This window comes from Stegodyphus dumicola, chromosome 1 (genome assembly GCF_044657685.1).
Source record: "Stegodyphus dumicola isolate Sdum_Otavi_A_Nest chromosome 1, ASM4465768v1".
In the NCBI taxonomy this organism is placed as follows: Eukaryota; Metazoa; Arthropoda; class Arachnida; order Araneae; family Eresidae; genus Stegodyphus; species Stegodyphus dumicola.
Genome location: NC_140768.1, coordinates 141,292,053 through 141,308,090, shown reverse-complemented (window position 1 = coordinate 141,308,090; position 16,038 = coordinate 141,292,053). Strand labels below are relative to the sequence as shown.

Genomic DNA, 16,038 nt, shown 5'->3' with positions numbered 1-16,038 from the left:
TTTAATTTATCAAGAGGATTAAAACCTCTGGCCTGGAAGGCAAAGTAGCAACTGCGTAACTTCTAAGGTAAGCGGCCTGCTTCGAACTCACGGCTTCCTCTCTTCTGCTTGGCAAAAAGGCCACACTTAAATACTTGGCGTTCGCCAGACAACTTTGCATAAACTCCTTCACGCTTATAATTCTGGCCGGAAGTAGAAAATAAGAAGTGATAGTAAAGATTTAAAATAAAATAAACGTTAGTAAAACTTAAGATCCTTACATACTTCCCGCCAGAGTTAATTAGTTTGAAACTGAGGTCTAAAACGACCTTGTTGAAAACTTTTAGCTCTAGAAACTAACGCGAGGCCAACCTTTAACAATCATAACTTAGCTAGAAACTAGAAAATTTTAAAAGAAAGAAATTTGTTACAATAGCAGCTCCCGGAATATACAACAATCTTTTTTCTTTTTCATCTGTACTGCATCTAAACAGGAGCTTTATTCAATTATGGTTCCTTCCAGAGATCTGGAAGGAAAACTAGTTTAATGAAATGTTACAGAATGACATTGAAAATAACATATAGAATATACTTTTCTTAACATTCTTATTTCATTCATGACTATTTTAATTATCTCTCCCCGTGCTCTCACATGTGTTGTAAAAACACCAAACACGAATGTGTTTCTGTCTATGTGTTCAACACTTCCTCCTACAAATAAACACTAACGTGTTAAAACTCAACATACGAGACCTCTTAACACACCCTAATTTCAACTCTAGACCCTGAGGTACTATTCTGAAAGTGGCTAACTCTAAAGTGTAGCGTCAGAGAGCCTAACTACATCATTCAACCTTTAACACATATTCACCATGATTTAATCTTTACAGTCACACGAATAACAAATTTTTAACATTACTTTCACTTTTACCATATCACGGTATTTCTAAACATTCAAAATAACAGTTCACATGTATACAAGAACATATCAAGATGCCGTTAATTTTACACATTTGAAAACATACATTAGTAGTACATTGTTAACTTCTATTCTTTTCAAAGCAAGTGCCAATTCTTTCTACATTGAAATAATACTACATTTCAAAAAGTCTTTCAGACTAAAACTTCTTTCTTGTTAGAATGTTTTAAATAAAATTTATACAATAACTTTTTACAATATTTAAGTCTTTATACAACGCTATTATACATCAACTTTAGTTTTACGCGCGAGTAATTGAAAAACATAATAAGAAAATCGGTCACAACTCATTTCTCGCCCTTTTGGCGATAAAGGTAGACCTCGCATGAGGTAAAACTTCTTGAAATCTGCCACTTGCAGTAAGAATGAAAGATTAACTTAAGTTTGTAAAGTAACATAAAATTTTACTTATCTTTGTAATATTCAGACATCCTTTTCTGGGCCCAATCTTTAAAGGTGCTGCAGACCGTAGCTTGGTTGATCCTCCTTCTTGTACGGGCTCGCCCTTCAGTGCTTTCCTCTGGAAGCTTCCGTTTTTCACCACTACGGCCACCCTTGAACATCTTCCTTCTGTCCTCTGCTTGTGGTCTTGGCCGTTTGAAGGCAGCTGGTCTTGGTGGAACCGGGAAACTTCTGTCGTGATCCTGCTTGGACCTCGTTGTTGGCCGTTCAAATTTTTCTTGTACTTTTTCCTCCGCCGCTGATGGCCCTTCCGCAGTTCGGCGACTTTTGCTGCGGAGAGTTCTGTCGGATGAGTCAATCTTCCGTTTCACAGCCGGGTTATAGTTGCCGTCCTTTCTCCCGGTCTTTTCCACATACGTCGTCCTTCTCCCTTCTTCATTCTGGGGGTGTTCGTGAACTCTGTTTTTTGGACGGTGGAACGGCTTCTTTTTCTTTGTACCTTCAATTTTTCCGCGGGGCAATTTTCTTTTCACTTGCTTCTGTCTCTCATTGGCTTGCCCTTGTACTTGTCGTTTTCCCACCTCTGGAACTTGTACCTGCGGTGTCTGCCGTACCGGATCCTGCAAAAGATCTGAAAAGATTTGCATTTTATTACGGTCATAGAATGGTTTTATCTGGTCAATGTTTGCGGAACAGGTTTCACCATTTCTTGCCTTTAACACTACAACAGCGTGAGTTATTTTTTCTATAACATATGGTCCTTCAAAGCGTGGAAAAAATTTGGCAGTTTTATCTTCTGGTGCTGAAGAAAGTGAATGCTTAATTTTTAGTACTTCATCCCCTACTTTATAAGTTACTCCCCGTCGTTTCAAGTCATAATACAATTTTTGTTTTCTTTGTGCTACTTCCGTATTCTTTTTTGCTTCTTTTATTAGTTTTTCTATATCACCCATTTTAAATTCTGGGGCTCTTTGTTGCACGTAAAATAGCTTATCTAACGGTGTTATAACCTTTCTGCCTAGAAATAACTCAGCAGGAGTTTTGCCCGTTGTATCATGTTTTGCGGTCCTAAGGGCGAAAGCAAATTCATTGACATAGTTATCCCAGCTTTTATGAAAATTTTTAACATAACTACGGATAATTTTCACTATATTTCTGTTGACCCGTTCCGCTATATTTGATTGCGGCCGATACGGGACCATTTTTAAATGACGTATGCCCAGTTTTTGGCACATGTCTTCAAATATATTACTTACAAATTGAGGACCATTATCCGATATAACTTTTAGGGGCGCCCCGTATTTTAAAATATATTTATTTAAAATAGAATCGGTAACTAATTTCGCGGAGGCTCGTTTTAAGGGAACAATTTCGGTCCATTTACTAAAATGATCAACTATAACAAGGAGATAGCGACTTTTGTTTAACTGACTTTTTGGGAAAGGGCCCAATAAATCGATGCCGATTATTTCATTTGGAAATTCGGATTTAATACTATTTAGAAACCCGGCCGGGCGGAAATTAATATAATTAACGGCTTGACATGTTGGGCAGGACTGGACATACGCCCTTGTTAACTTTTGCAGTTCAGGAATGTAGACTGCCTCGCGTACGCGTTGAGTAGTTTTTCGAATACCAGCATGAGAAGCTAAAGGGCTGTCATGGAGCTCTTGCAGGATATTTAATCTAAGACTAGCTGGGATAACAGGTCGAAATTCGTTGTTGGAATTCGTAGTTTTTGTATAAAATAATAGACCATCTATTAGTTCGTAATGGGCCGCCCCATTTCTTATCGCCACAATATCTTGGTGGCTAAAATTTTCAGGATCCTTCAAATACTCATAAATACTTCCAAACTCAGGATCCTTACCCAGTTCGGTTATTACAGTTTCTCGGGAATTTATTGTACACGCTGTCAGCATTGCAACTTTTACGGTATTACCCTGTTCGTCTAATTTAATTCGTGACAGGGCATCTGCTACGATATTTTCCTTTGCGGGGGTATGCTTGATTACCAGATTATATTCTTGCAGCTTGAGTGCCCATCTTATTAACCTTGGGGATAAATTTTTTCCAGAGTACAATCTAGTTACCGCCGCATGATCAGAATATACTGTTATCGGCGCCTTTCCAAAATAGACTCGGAACTTTTGCACTGCTAACAGAACTGCAAGTGCCTCTCTCTCGGTCGCGGAATAGTTTCTTTGTGTTTGATTTAAAGTTCGGCTAAAAAATGCCACTGGCTGCTGATTTTGCGAAAGTACCGCTCCTACCGCATAATCCGAAGCATCCGCTGAAATTTCTAAATTTTCATCCTTTTCAGGAAATTTCAACACAGGGGCTTGCGTTAATGCTTGTTTTAATTTTTTGAAAGCACTATTGGCTTCGGCCGTCCACGAGAATCTTGCCTTTTTCCTTTTTAATTTTAACAATGGCTCAGCGATAGCCGCAAAATCTTTTATAAAGGACCTATAATATTCACAAAGTCCTAGAAAAGAAGAGAGCTTCTTTGCCGTGTTTGGAGTCGGATACTTTTGTACAGCGATTATTTTTGATTCATCTGTCTCGATCCCTTTTTGCGATATTTTGTAACCTAAATATTTTAATTCAGGGGCTGCAAATTTGCACTTTTCGACATTAACTTTTAGACCGGCCTCATTTAATAAAGAAAACACCTGTCTTAAATCCTGTACATGTTGGTCTAGATTATCACTAGTAATAATGATATCGTCTAAATAGATAAATGTGGACTTTCCGAGAACAGGTCTTAACACAATGTCCATGCATCGCTGAAATGTTGCTGGGGCGCCTGAAAGGCCAAACGGCATTCGCAAAAATGCATAAGTGCCAGACTTGGTTATAAAAGCAGTCTTAGGCACGTCCTCAGGCCTGATCCCTATTTGAAAATAACCATTCGTTAAGTCTAAAGTTGTCATAAATTTGGTTGATTTTATGTTCCTTAAAATTTCTTCTATAATCGGTAACGGATATACCGGATATTTCGTTATGGAATTTAATTTACGGTAATCAATAGCGAATCTCCACCTTTTTGGATGCTCCAAAGGATAATCATTATTTTTCTTACATAAAACCACCGGACTAGCATAACTACTTGAGATAGGCGTTACGATCTTTTTACGTAGCATATCGGTAATATGCCATTCTATAATTTTTTCCTTATTCTTATCATACCGGTATGGTTTTTGACGAACCGGCAATGCATCTCCGGTGTCAATACTATGGTTAGTAACCTGGGTAAATCCTGGAATATCACTAAATAAGGAAGCAAATTCACTTACCACTTGTCGGATTCTATCTTGCTCGTCATTAGGCAGGTGGTCAAGATTTAACCTCGGCGGTTCAACCTTTTCTACACGCACTGGTTTCATCGTCAGCTTAAGAGACGCTTCATTAAAATCCAGTGTAGCTTGTGCGTCTGAAAGAAAGTCTATTCCTAGTATTAAGTGTACTTGCAAATTCTTTACTATAAAAAACATCACCTTTACTTGTTCGTCCTTGATACGGATGTATAAAGGTACTTTACCTACGCACTTACATTGTTCTCCTTGCGCCGCTAATACTGTTGTATTATCCGCATTATATATGCGGTATTTGCGAAAATACTTTCTAAAAAAGACTTCTGCCACACAGGAACACTGCGCGCCGGTATCCAGGAGTGCGGTGGCCCGGATATTATTTACCAAGACTTCAATCTTCGGAAGAGTTAAATTTTTCACCATTACTGTATTTAACTTGTAGGAAGAGGGGTTTTCGTGGCCTTCGGATTTTCGCACCCTCTCGTCAGCAGAAATCCGTTTTAGTTTAAATTATTTTTTCTTTCGGTGCTTTCCTTCTTTCTCCACTGGCCTTGAGACTTTTTTCCTGGGTTGCTATTGAACTGTCGACGTTCGCCGGCTGTTTTTGAATGCTCGGGTTTCCTTGCCCACTGATTCGCTTTTTCTCCGTAGCCATGTGCTTGAGTTTGCTGTAGTCTTGGCGTACCAATTGGTTTCGCTGTTGATATTGGCGTCTTCTTTCGACGTCCGCCGTTCTTCTACTTTCAAACTGGATTGCTAGCTCAAATAATTTATCCAGTGTAGTCGGATTTCTCAATTCAATAAAGTCTTGCACTTGGGGTAGTAGCCTCGGCAAAATCACTTGAATTATTTCAGGATCCGGACGGTTTCCATACAAGAGCTTGAAAACGTGAATTTTTCTTAAAATAAAACTGGAGAGGTTTTCCATTCTTTGTTGATATATACTGAAAAGTTCTGTTTCTAATTTCGCACGATCACTTACGACAGGGAAGGCTTTTAGTAGGGCAGTCTTGAAATTTTCGTAGGTATAGGTGGGACTTCCTGCTTGACCCAAGAGACTTCTGCCGATACATTTGAACCAGTTAAGCGCTTGGCCCCTCAAAGCGCTGGTAGCTAAGGTAACTTTTTGAAACTCGTGCACGGGGTAGAGCATGAAGTGGTCATCCAATTTTTCCAAAAAACTGGTTACCTGTGAGTTTCCAGTAAACGTTGCTTCTGGTTTCATCGAAGCGCGCATGGTCTGGACAATATACCCAAATCCTTCCAGGGCGGCAGCTGGCATTTCTGGATTCTGAGCTGTTTCTGCAGGCAGCACAGGTTCTTCTTGAAACTCGGCCATGGTTATTCTTCGTCGGGCGCCACTATCAGGTTCAATGTTTCTTCTAACCTTCTTCGGAAACATACAATGACCTGACTAGAACAGAGAGCTTACTAAAGCTATGTTCACTAATTGTAGTAAGTAGACAGGATACAGACGAAGGGTATACAAAACCCTTTATTTTTTTCTTTATATACAATGACTTCCGTACTTCGGAATACAATGACCCTCCACTCGGGGTCTAACTTAAAAGATATCAAAATAAAACTAAACTCTAATTTAACTTTAGAATAAGATTGGCCTTATAATAACAGGAAGCGTATGTAGCACAGAGACTGTGAACACTACAATACGTTTAATTTATCAAGAGGATTAAAACCTCTGGCCTGGAAGGCAAAGTAGCAACTGCGTAACTTCTAAGGTAAGCGGCCTGCTTCGAACTCACGGCTTCCTCTCTTCTGCTTGGCAAAAAGGCCACACTTAAATACTTGGCGTTCGCCAGACAACTTTGCATAAACTCCTTCACGCTTATAATTCTGGCCGGAAGTAGAAAATAAGAAGTGATAGTAAAGATTTAAAATAAAATAAACGTTAGTAAAACTTAAGATCCTTACAGTGTTCTATATTCTTAAGCAGAATACATAATGCTGCTCATCAGCACTCCAGCGGTAGCTTAACACTGATAGTTCGACAGGAGCTCAAATCCCAGCAAACAAGCTGGTTGCAAGATAATTTAGTTATTTCTTCATGTGTAAGATAAATCAAGTTTCCTTTTCTCATACTTCGTGAAAACCCCCACGAAGGCATCCCTTCTCTTAGACAGACAGTTCACGTGCTTTGCCATGATTCAAATAACCAAAGAAGAAATGAGGAGAAAATGCAGTCGATACTAGCTATTCAAGGGATAGAACAATTAATAATGGATGTAGAAGAGCATTCCAGAATAAAAAATAAAAAGTTCCAGAATTAAGATCTTATTGTAAATGCACAAAGTTTAAATCTTGGCATAAAATTAAATAACTTGGGCATTTAAAGCCCGAATATTGGAAAATATCATAATTAAGAATTTTTAAATTTTTGCAATAGCATACGTACAAAATAATGATCAACAATCGATTCAAGGCTTTCATACGAATACAATAATCCGAATGGAATGTAAAAGATTATTACTATTCTAATTTATATTCAAAGTTGTTACACGACCTTGAAAAATCAATATTATAATTTATAAGGGAGACATGTAACTGAAATTATTAAATGCAGCAAAAATGCAAATATAATGAGACTTTTCTAATGCGACCACTAACGGCGGCTTCAAGCGATTTAGGCCACTTATATAGATGGTTGCATTAGAAAAGCAAATGTATAAAAGCCTATTTATTTATGTTGTATGAAACACTTTTAGAGTTCGCCGTCATGAGATTCTCTGTACTTATATGTAGAACAGTTACAAATAATACGTCTTGCTAAAACGATCTGACATATTTAGGCTTCTAAAATGATGTCAAAAATTTAAAAAAGGAAATCTAACAGAAAAAAATTCTGATTTGGTTAATTTAAAGCAGTTAACACAGTTTATGATAAATAAAACATTAATTAAAGCATCACAATATTCAGTATGAGAAAAGTTTAGCATGATCATCAAATCAGATTATTTAGGTTATGGCAAAGTACCATAAGATTATCTGCCGAAGTGGATATGCATGCTTTCATGGAGGACTGTTTATACCGAGGCGTTGATACAAAAATTGTTTCATACGTCTGATAGAAACTGACTCGTATTTATGTTACACATGGAGAAAACTACGAAAATTTCCTGGTAAGCAGCACATCCGCCATGATTTGAACGCCAGTCGAACTACCAATATACCATGTGTAATATGTATACGAGCCAGTTTCCCTTAGAAAGTTCTCCACGATGGCATCCCTCGCTTTCGGTGAATAGCCCTCGTGCGCTTTGCCATAATTGAATAATCCTAATCCATCCACGTTTCTAGTTGATTTTTGGTATTCTGTGAAGATCATCACCCTAGAAAGATGATATTCAGTGCAAGTGTTTGTTTATACCTATAGAAATGCCTATCACTTTTGGAAAAGATCGTCTTAAGGAGATGGTCGCCAATCGTTTATGGGCTACTAGATGGTCCGGCTCTGAGTAGGTTGCGAATTAGTGCATTGTAAAATGCATTAAATCCTCTCTAAGACGATCATCACCGTTTCTAATTATTTAGGTCTTTGGTGGAAGTGATCGTCTTAAAGAGATAATGCTCGGTACAAGTATTAATTTCTACTCTGGGAAATTATTTTGGAAGAGGTCGCCATAAGAGGGTTCATTGCATATTAAATGTTTAAATCCAGATCACGTGGTTATAGGATCCATTTTCATTGGATTTTATAATTCTAGTAAAATAAAAAATTTGAAAGGTTTCAGATTTTAAATTACGTCCAAAGGGGCCTTTTTTTAACATTTTGTGTGTTACCTTTATTTTTTAAATATCATATTTTTTGCACTTAAACCATAAAATTCAGTTCAAGAGCAGTATCGCAAAATAATTTTAAATTGAGCACATTTTTAGAATTTCCTATTCACAGTCTCACGCGCTGGAGATAAAAATGTTTTTTCTGTACAACGTTGCCATGGCTCGCTTTGAAATTCTTGAGTTTGTTAATCAAAAATTCGTTAACGTTTTGCAAAATATAAAATCGATAACAAAACAAATTTCAAATTTAGGCTTTTAGTTGCCCATATTAGCAGTAGGATTACGTCATTCCAAACTCGATGGCTCTAGGTACCGTTGTTTTATCACAATATTTGGTGGCAACAGTTTGAAAAGTGAAACGGACATTCACATTCGACGCAAAATCGCAAGATGAAAACAATAGTCCCTCAGGGACTAATAATTGTGAAATAAACCTCTTAATTTTAATAACTGTGGTATTCTTGTTTTCAAACTTAAGTGCAAAATTAAACAACTGTTTCCTGTGCAGATACGTTACTTTTAATTAAAATCAAATGAGAAAAAAAATTATGCGAAAATTAATTAGCTAAAAATTTAGTACTATTCTTATCGCAAACCGTAACTTTAATTTGCACCTACAACTGTTTCTTATACCAAAGATCAGGATGAATTAGTTTTCTGTTGTGTGTCAATAAGTGTTTCACTAAACCGCAGCTTAAGGCTATAACTACATGCGGTGCGCAATTACTAAAGACCTGACAATGACTGACGCTGGACAGCCCGCCTTCCCCGCTGGCTTCCATTGCGAAAGCTTTCCCCGCTAAACACCCCTCTATTCTTACCATGGAAGTAGGAAGTAAGATGGAGTCGCCCTAAACAAGTTTCTCCCGTACCCTGCTCTGAAGCACCGGCGATCCCTACGTGGTGACCAAAACATTGGGCCATTTACCATTGAGTTTAATGGGATTTGATGCGTTCGGATGTAAATATTTTGTAATTACGTCGTAAATATACATATAAATGTATATATTTTCTTTTTCTACAACACTTCAGAGTCCTAAGTATGTGAAAACAACATATTTTTAAACAACATTTCATTCTGAACGGAATTAAATGCTATACTTTTCACAGGACAGTTTTCTCAGAATGGTTTAATTTGAATGAAATATTTTCACAAGTTTTCGTTAATTACATTAGAAAAAAAAATTAAGGTATTTCGATTTTATTCGGTTAAGGTACAAAAATTAAGATCAAAGTTTATTTTATTATTAATATTAAAATTATGCATTATTTCTTTTCTATTTATAGAGCTTCTTCCTAAAATACTTTCTTACATATGACATGATTTTTTGGCTTCTGAGGCATCTTTTAAATCGAAAAATGTAAGTCAATTTATAATTAATGCTCTATTCGGTTCATTTTAAATTAGAGAATTATTAGGAATTAGCGAAATACTTTAAATAGTACTTGACTTTTTCTGATCATTTCTGAAAGGAAATAAAATAAGTTTTTTTTTTTTAAAGTATTATTTAAAACTTGTAACTGAGTTATTATAAAATGTAAGGGGAATAATTCTTTTAATTATACTTATCAGATTATTTTTACCCTTCATTTCAACAATACATATTCCAAAACTCTTTATTACGTTCTGATCGGACCATTCATGATCGGACCTCCTTTGGCAGGATATACGATGTTTTCACCTGCGTCGATTACCCTATTTTCAAATTCTTAATAAGCTGTCTTGATGATGTAGCACGTTCACATGGTCACATCATCTTGACCGCACATGGTACTTCCGCCAAATTCGCAAATGTATTCCTCTTCTGTTCCACACATTTGTGTAAAACTGTACATAATTTTAAACAAATGTGTCGTTCCAAATCAAGGGAAAGCTAACTTGTTGGCATATCTGTGTGTATATTTATTAATTTTGACGAGGATTGCAGCATTTGAAGGTAATTTTATTTTTAATTAACCCAAATAAGTAAAACGTGTAAGCCCAAAGTTATTATTTTTCAGATATATAAAATTAAAACGATGGGTTTAAAATGAGCAGCAGTAAAGCCTCTCCTCTAAAAAATTTTAAAAGGTACATGTTACAATAATATATGGATGTGAAAAAATTTGTTTTATTTAAAACATTTTGACGTTTGGAAAATAAAATAAAAGTAGCGAATACTCTATCAAGGGTATCGAAAGACGTATACAATTTTAAATGTACCGTAAGGTATTTTTCATTCTTTAAGCATAACATTTTTCTTAAAATCTATATTTTTGTAGTGCAACAGCTTAGAATTTTATAAAACAAATTTATAATCAAAATCGCTGTTGTTAGTTATCGAAAAATAACCAAGATGTGATTTTTGCGTAAATGTCACTAAACTATACAAATTGCTATTATCCATCACACTATGAATGTTTCTTTCATGCGAAAGGAGGGCCAACCAGCGGCCGAGCGGTAAAGACGCTGAACACTGGTAGTTCGGTCCGAGGTTCGAATCCCGCGAACGGGCTGGCTGCATGGGCGTTTTCGTGGTTTTCCCCATGTGTAACGTGTATACGAGCCAGTTCCCCTTAGAAAGTCCTCCACGAAGGCATCCCTCCTCTTAGGCAGATAGCCCTCGAGGCTTTGCCATAATCACACATACACATACACTCTTTCATGCGAAAGTGTCCCTTTTTCGATTTATATAGAACTGTCGTGCGTCGAAATACTATCAGAATCTTGTCAAGCGAGCTTCTGAATGTAAACAAAGAACACCCCATCTGGTGACCCAAGCTTCAAAGCAGTGCTTCACTTTTAGCGCGGGTTGGCCCCTCCTCCCTTTCCTACCTCCATGATTCTTACCACCAGCCAACACATCTTCTTGCTTATACTCGCACATGTTTCCGGTAATCCGAAGTTACGGTTGTTGAGATAAAACTTTTATCACCCAGCTTGGCGATCTTTCTAAACATGCCTTATATTTCCCATTGCAAACGAATTGTGACATTTTTTCCGTTCCTTATTTTCCGGGGACATTCTTTCCGTTTCCCTTTTTTCCGAGTTACAGTTTTTCCTACAACCGGAAAAGTGCTCAGAGGTGTTACATTCTGAGCGGAGCTCGGTTTCTCAAAAGCAGAGAAATTTTGAGAAGCAGTTTTACGAACAATGATAATGATGGAAACGAAACTTTAAGATTTTCAACTTCAATTGTTATTTATAGTATAAAATAAAGTAATAAAACTGTTGAGTTTAAAGAACGCGTTTAATTTAAAAATTAAATAATTTTAATTTAAAGTTTGAACATCTATTTAATCCGTTATCTAATTTTGAGTTTTCATAACAACATTTAACTTTGTGTTATATACCCTGAAGAAACGGGTTTACTGCATTTTCTGGATGTTACAAATAAATTAATAAAGCAGCAATTATTGTTAATTATGAGGAGTCATGTAGCATTGTCGGCATAACGTATAAGACTGCAGAGCGCTGGATATATTTTTTTCGCGCTTTGTTTAGCAAAGACCGAATATTTGTATGGTTAAAGAGGTAGCAAAATGAGGTTTGAGGAGAGTAAGAACTTAATGTTAGTTCTTCCCATTCTCAGACCTTATTTTCCTATTACAGAGAGGTAAAAAATAAGTTACTTCTTACCTCAGTCGCTTTGAAAGACTAATTCTCATTATTAAAGAACTTACCAGGAAATGAACGAAGAAACTGCAATGAATGTTTTAGCCCAATAAAATTATTCTTCTGTTTATAAATTCAAATTAAAGGAGGTTAAACCTCGTACAGACTAGATTTTAACTGCGTCTGTAAACTAAAATTTCGTTTGTTAAAAAAAAAAAAAAATGTTACTTATTACTGCACAGCACTAAACATCATACATTACTAATATAATAGTGTAACAGCTCAAAAAGTATTTTTTTCTTTTGCAGTTTCAAAGTATAGTTATTTCTATGCTAAGAACTATCGATGAATTTAATAGAATACTTTTTTATAACTTGATATTTCTGATTAGTGCCTCAGAGACGGGTAAGTGATTATAGTGACTGATTGCCGTACAGAAGGGCTCAAGTTCGAATGCCATATATGGCATGAATGCACATCATGCCCATCTGTTCATAGGATAAATGTCTCCGTGAAAGATTTTCTGAGCTAACCTGTAACGTAAATAATATTTGTGTTCAAAGATATTAGAAAAGTATCTAAAATAATGTTTACAAAATATATTATGTAGCAATTAGAATTTAATCGTAAACACACTTTCAATATGAAACTCAAAACGGCTGAAAACACGTGCCTATAATTTGTAAGAAAGTGCTCTGATCACTAGGCACTGTGAAACAACAACAAAAATTTGAAAATATTATTACTTAATACTTACAGCCAACATATACAAGACAAAAATAAGTGTGTAAGCATAACAATTAAATTTTCATATGCAGAATAGGTAATCCATAGAGTAAGATTTCGATTCTTATAACATGACTTGCGTGTGGTATAAGGTTACTTTACTTTAATATTTTCGGTTATGAGCATCCTTAAAAAGTAAGTACTGAAGATATCTGAGAAACATCCTCAGGAGATCTTCATATATCCCGGGACATTACGACTTGAACAGGACATCCTTAAGATGTTGATTTACGAAGTCCTCGGGATATCTGAAAATCAACATTGAGGAGATCTTCAAATATCCCGGGACATTGAGACTTGAATAGGATATCCTCAGAATGTTGACTTAAGAAGTCCTCAGGATATCTGAGAATCAACATCCTCAGGATATCCTAACTGCTTCCCGGGACATTGCGACTTAAATAGGATATCCTGAGGATGTTTTGTGTTATGGGGGTTTATTTGACAATCTATATTATATTAACGTACATATATAAACAAAAATCAAAATTTTCTTTTATGGTATAATTCTAAAATTACTCATAACTTAGAAAGGAACATTTTTGTTCGTTTCACATAACAATTAATTTTCTTTCATAGGAGTCGTAAGGATAGCATATTTACATATTAATTTTATAATTCCTGCATAAATATAGCCAACAATATATTTGTGTCACCTATATTGTAATACCTATATTGTATTTGACAATATATATATTATAGTAAAGTGAAAATATAAACAAAAATATAATCACGTTAGTATAATCACAAGCATCCTCAGGATATCTGAGAATCAACATCCTCAGGATATCCTAACTGCTTCCCGGGACATTGCGACTTAAATAGGATATCCTGAGGATGTTTTGTGTTATGGGGGTTTATTTGACAATCTATATTATATTAACGTACATATACAAACAAAAATCAAAATTTTCTTTTATGGTATAATTCTAAAATTACTCATAACTTAGAAAGGAACATTTTTGTTCGTTTTACATAGCAATTAATTTTCTTTCATAGGAGTCTTAGGGATAGCATATTTACATATTAATTTTATAATTTCTACATAAATATAGCCAACAATATATTTGTGTCACCTATATTGTAATACCTATATTGTATTTGACAATCTATATATTAAAGTGAAAATATAAACAAAAATATAATCACGTTAGTATAATCACAAGCATAAAAAGTCGGTTTTCTAATTTATAGCTTGTTATTATTATATAGGTTGCCAAAATACCTATATTATTATATTAGAACAATGATCTATATAAATCTAACATATATACTAAGTCGCGCTTTCGAGACATGAAAACCGCAGTTTGAATATAGTTAGTCGGCCCAGTAGAACGGGTGATATAGAACTGTCCCCCTTTTTTTATGCGCAGTGTACTTATATGGGAATGGATGGGTACGGACAGAAATTAAAATAATACGTAATCTATAAAAATTCGGTTATTAAGGAGTTCTATGAAAACGAACCTGCCAATATTCTTCAAAGATTAGGTTAGGTTAAATTACTGGAATACAGCAAAGCACGACAGGGCTATCTGCATAAAAGAAAGGATGCCTTCCTAGTGGAAGTTCTAAGGAAAACTGACTCGTAATTTACCCTACACAATGGGAAACCTAACATGCAGTCAAATCGCTCGCCTGGGATCGAACTCAGGTTGAACTTCCACTATCGACCACTAGTGGGACTATTTTTCAAAGAATGAGACACAACCGATTGATGTTATGAATAAAACATATATTAAAAATTAAGTATCCTTTCTGATGAATTTAAACATAGTTCACTTTATATTTACTTTTTATTCTAGATATTATTATACTTCCAATTTCTTCAAATTTTCAGAGACGTGTCAAGAAGGTGACTGCAAAAATGGTGCTAATTGCACACTATCCGAAGGTTTTGCATTCTTCGAATGCCTACCAGGAACAGTAGGCGACGTTTGCTCTGAAATTCTGGAATGCAAGAAGGATAATTTTTGTGGTGCGCACAATGATTCGATATGTACGTTTGACAGTCTTGGAAAAGAAGGGATATGCCAGTGCTCGAATCCAAATAAGAAATTCGATTACAAGGAGAAAATCTGCAAACGTAAGTTCCTTATAAAGCTGCATTTTATTCAGTATTAAGACAGCATTAAAGTTTTGTTAGATATGTGCATATTTCCCTTTTTTCGTTAATGTAAAATTTGGTATTAAAATTATATTTTATCTCACGATTTTAATTTTATATATTTTTGTGATATCGTTATTTTCACGGAAATATAAAAATATATCCGTAGTTTGAATAAAAGTCAATACCAAAGGAATTATAAAATTAAATCTGTAAATATGCTATCCTTACGATGCTATCCTTATTTTTATTTATAATTCACGTTATTAAAAATGTCTTATCCTATCCTTAAATTAACATTGATCATATAGCGTTTAAATTGTTCTAGGAAAAGTTAAACTAACTTTGCAACCTATTTGTGAGACTAGATAACTCTTAAATCAAAGGCGATTTCTGAATACACCTAATTTGTGTTTATTTCGCAATAATTATTCGAGTGCATTGACATAATTTTAGAGAGTTAGTTAATAATTATAATTTTTAGAGTTAGTTATTAAGTCAAAATAACACATTTTTAAATATTTCCTTATAACATTACCCGAACTATCGCCTTCATAAAACTTTTACACGTAGCAGCTGCTTACATTATTTATATATTTTATCCAAGTTATCCTTTGATTATGTCCTGGTCAAAATTAACAATTCAAAGAAATTCTTGGGGAGGTATGCTAAGAGTATTAAGGTGAGGATATTCAAGATGAAGCTAAACATGTAACGACATTAGAAGAACCTCGGAATTTATTCGAAGATGCCGCAATGCTTCTGTGTTATTCTTGGTATCTGCTTTTTAAGTAGTACTGTAGGGTTTCCCTTATTTTGTATAAGAAACTTTTTGTTCCTTTCTTGAACCTCTCGTTTTCCCCTTGCAATTCCTCGCTAGGATGCAAATTTAAAGTTAGGTGTAGTGAGTATTTAAACGGACGAATCTTGTAGTTTATTCAGAGCATGATTTCGCTAGACAGCGCACGTTACTAGCTGTCCTTGCTGTTACGCTGAGTTTCTGATACGTCTTTCTGGCCATTTAATAAGTGCATCGGCGGGTAGCTTGCTGCGTCAACCTAATTAGCCTTAAATT

The 16,038-nt window shown here is 35.3% G+C and overlaps 1 protein-coding gene across 1 annotated transcript in view; it reads left to right on the top strand.

Annotated features, from left to right (window-relative positions):
* The window catches only part of LOC118201049 (sperm transmembrane protein 9-like), an 84,640-nt gene that overhangs the window by 62,076 nt on the left and 6,526 nt on the right, over window positions 1-16,038 (top strand). The window contains exon 7 of the mRNA XM_085811275.1: window positions 14,697-14,942. Within this exon, the coding sequence (XP_085667401.1) occupies window positions 14,697-14,942 (246 nt within the window). The remainder of the gene's footprint in view (window positions 1-14,696; window positions 14,943-16,038) is intronic.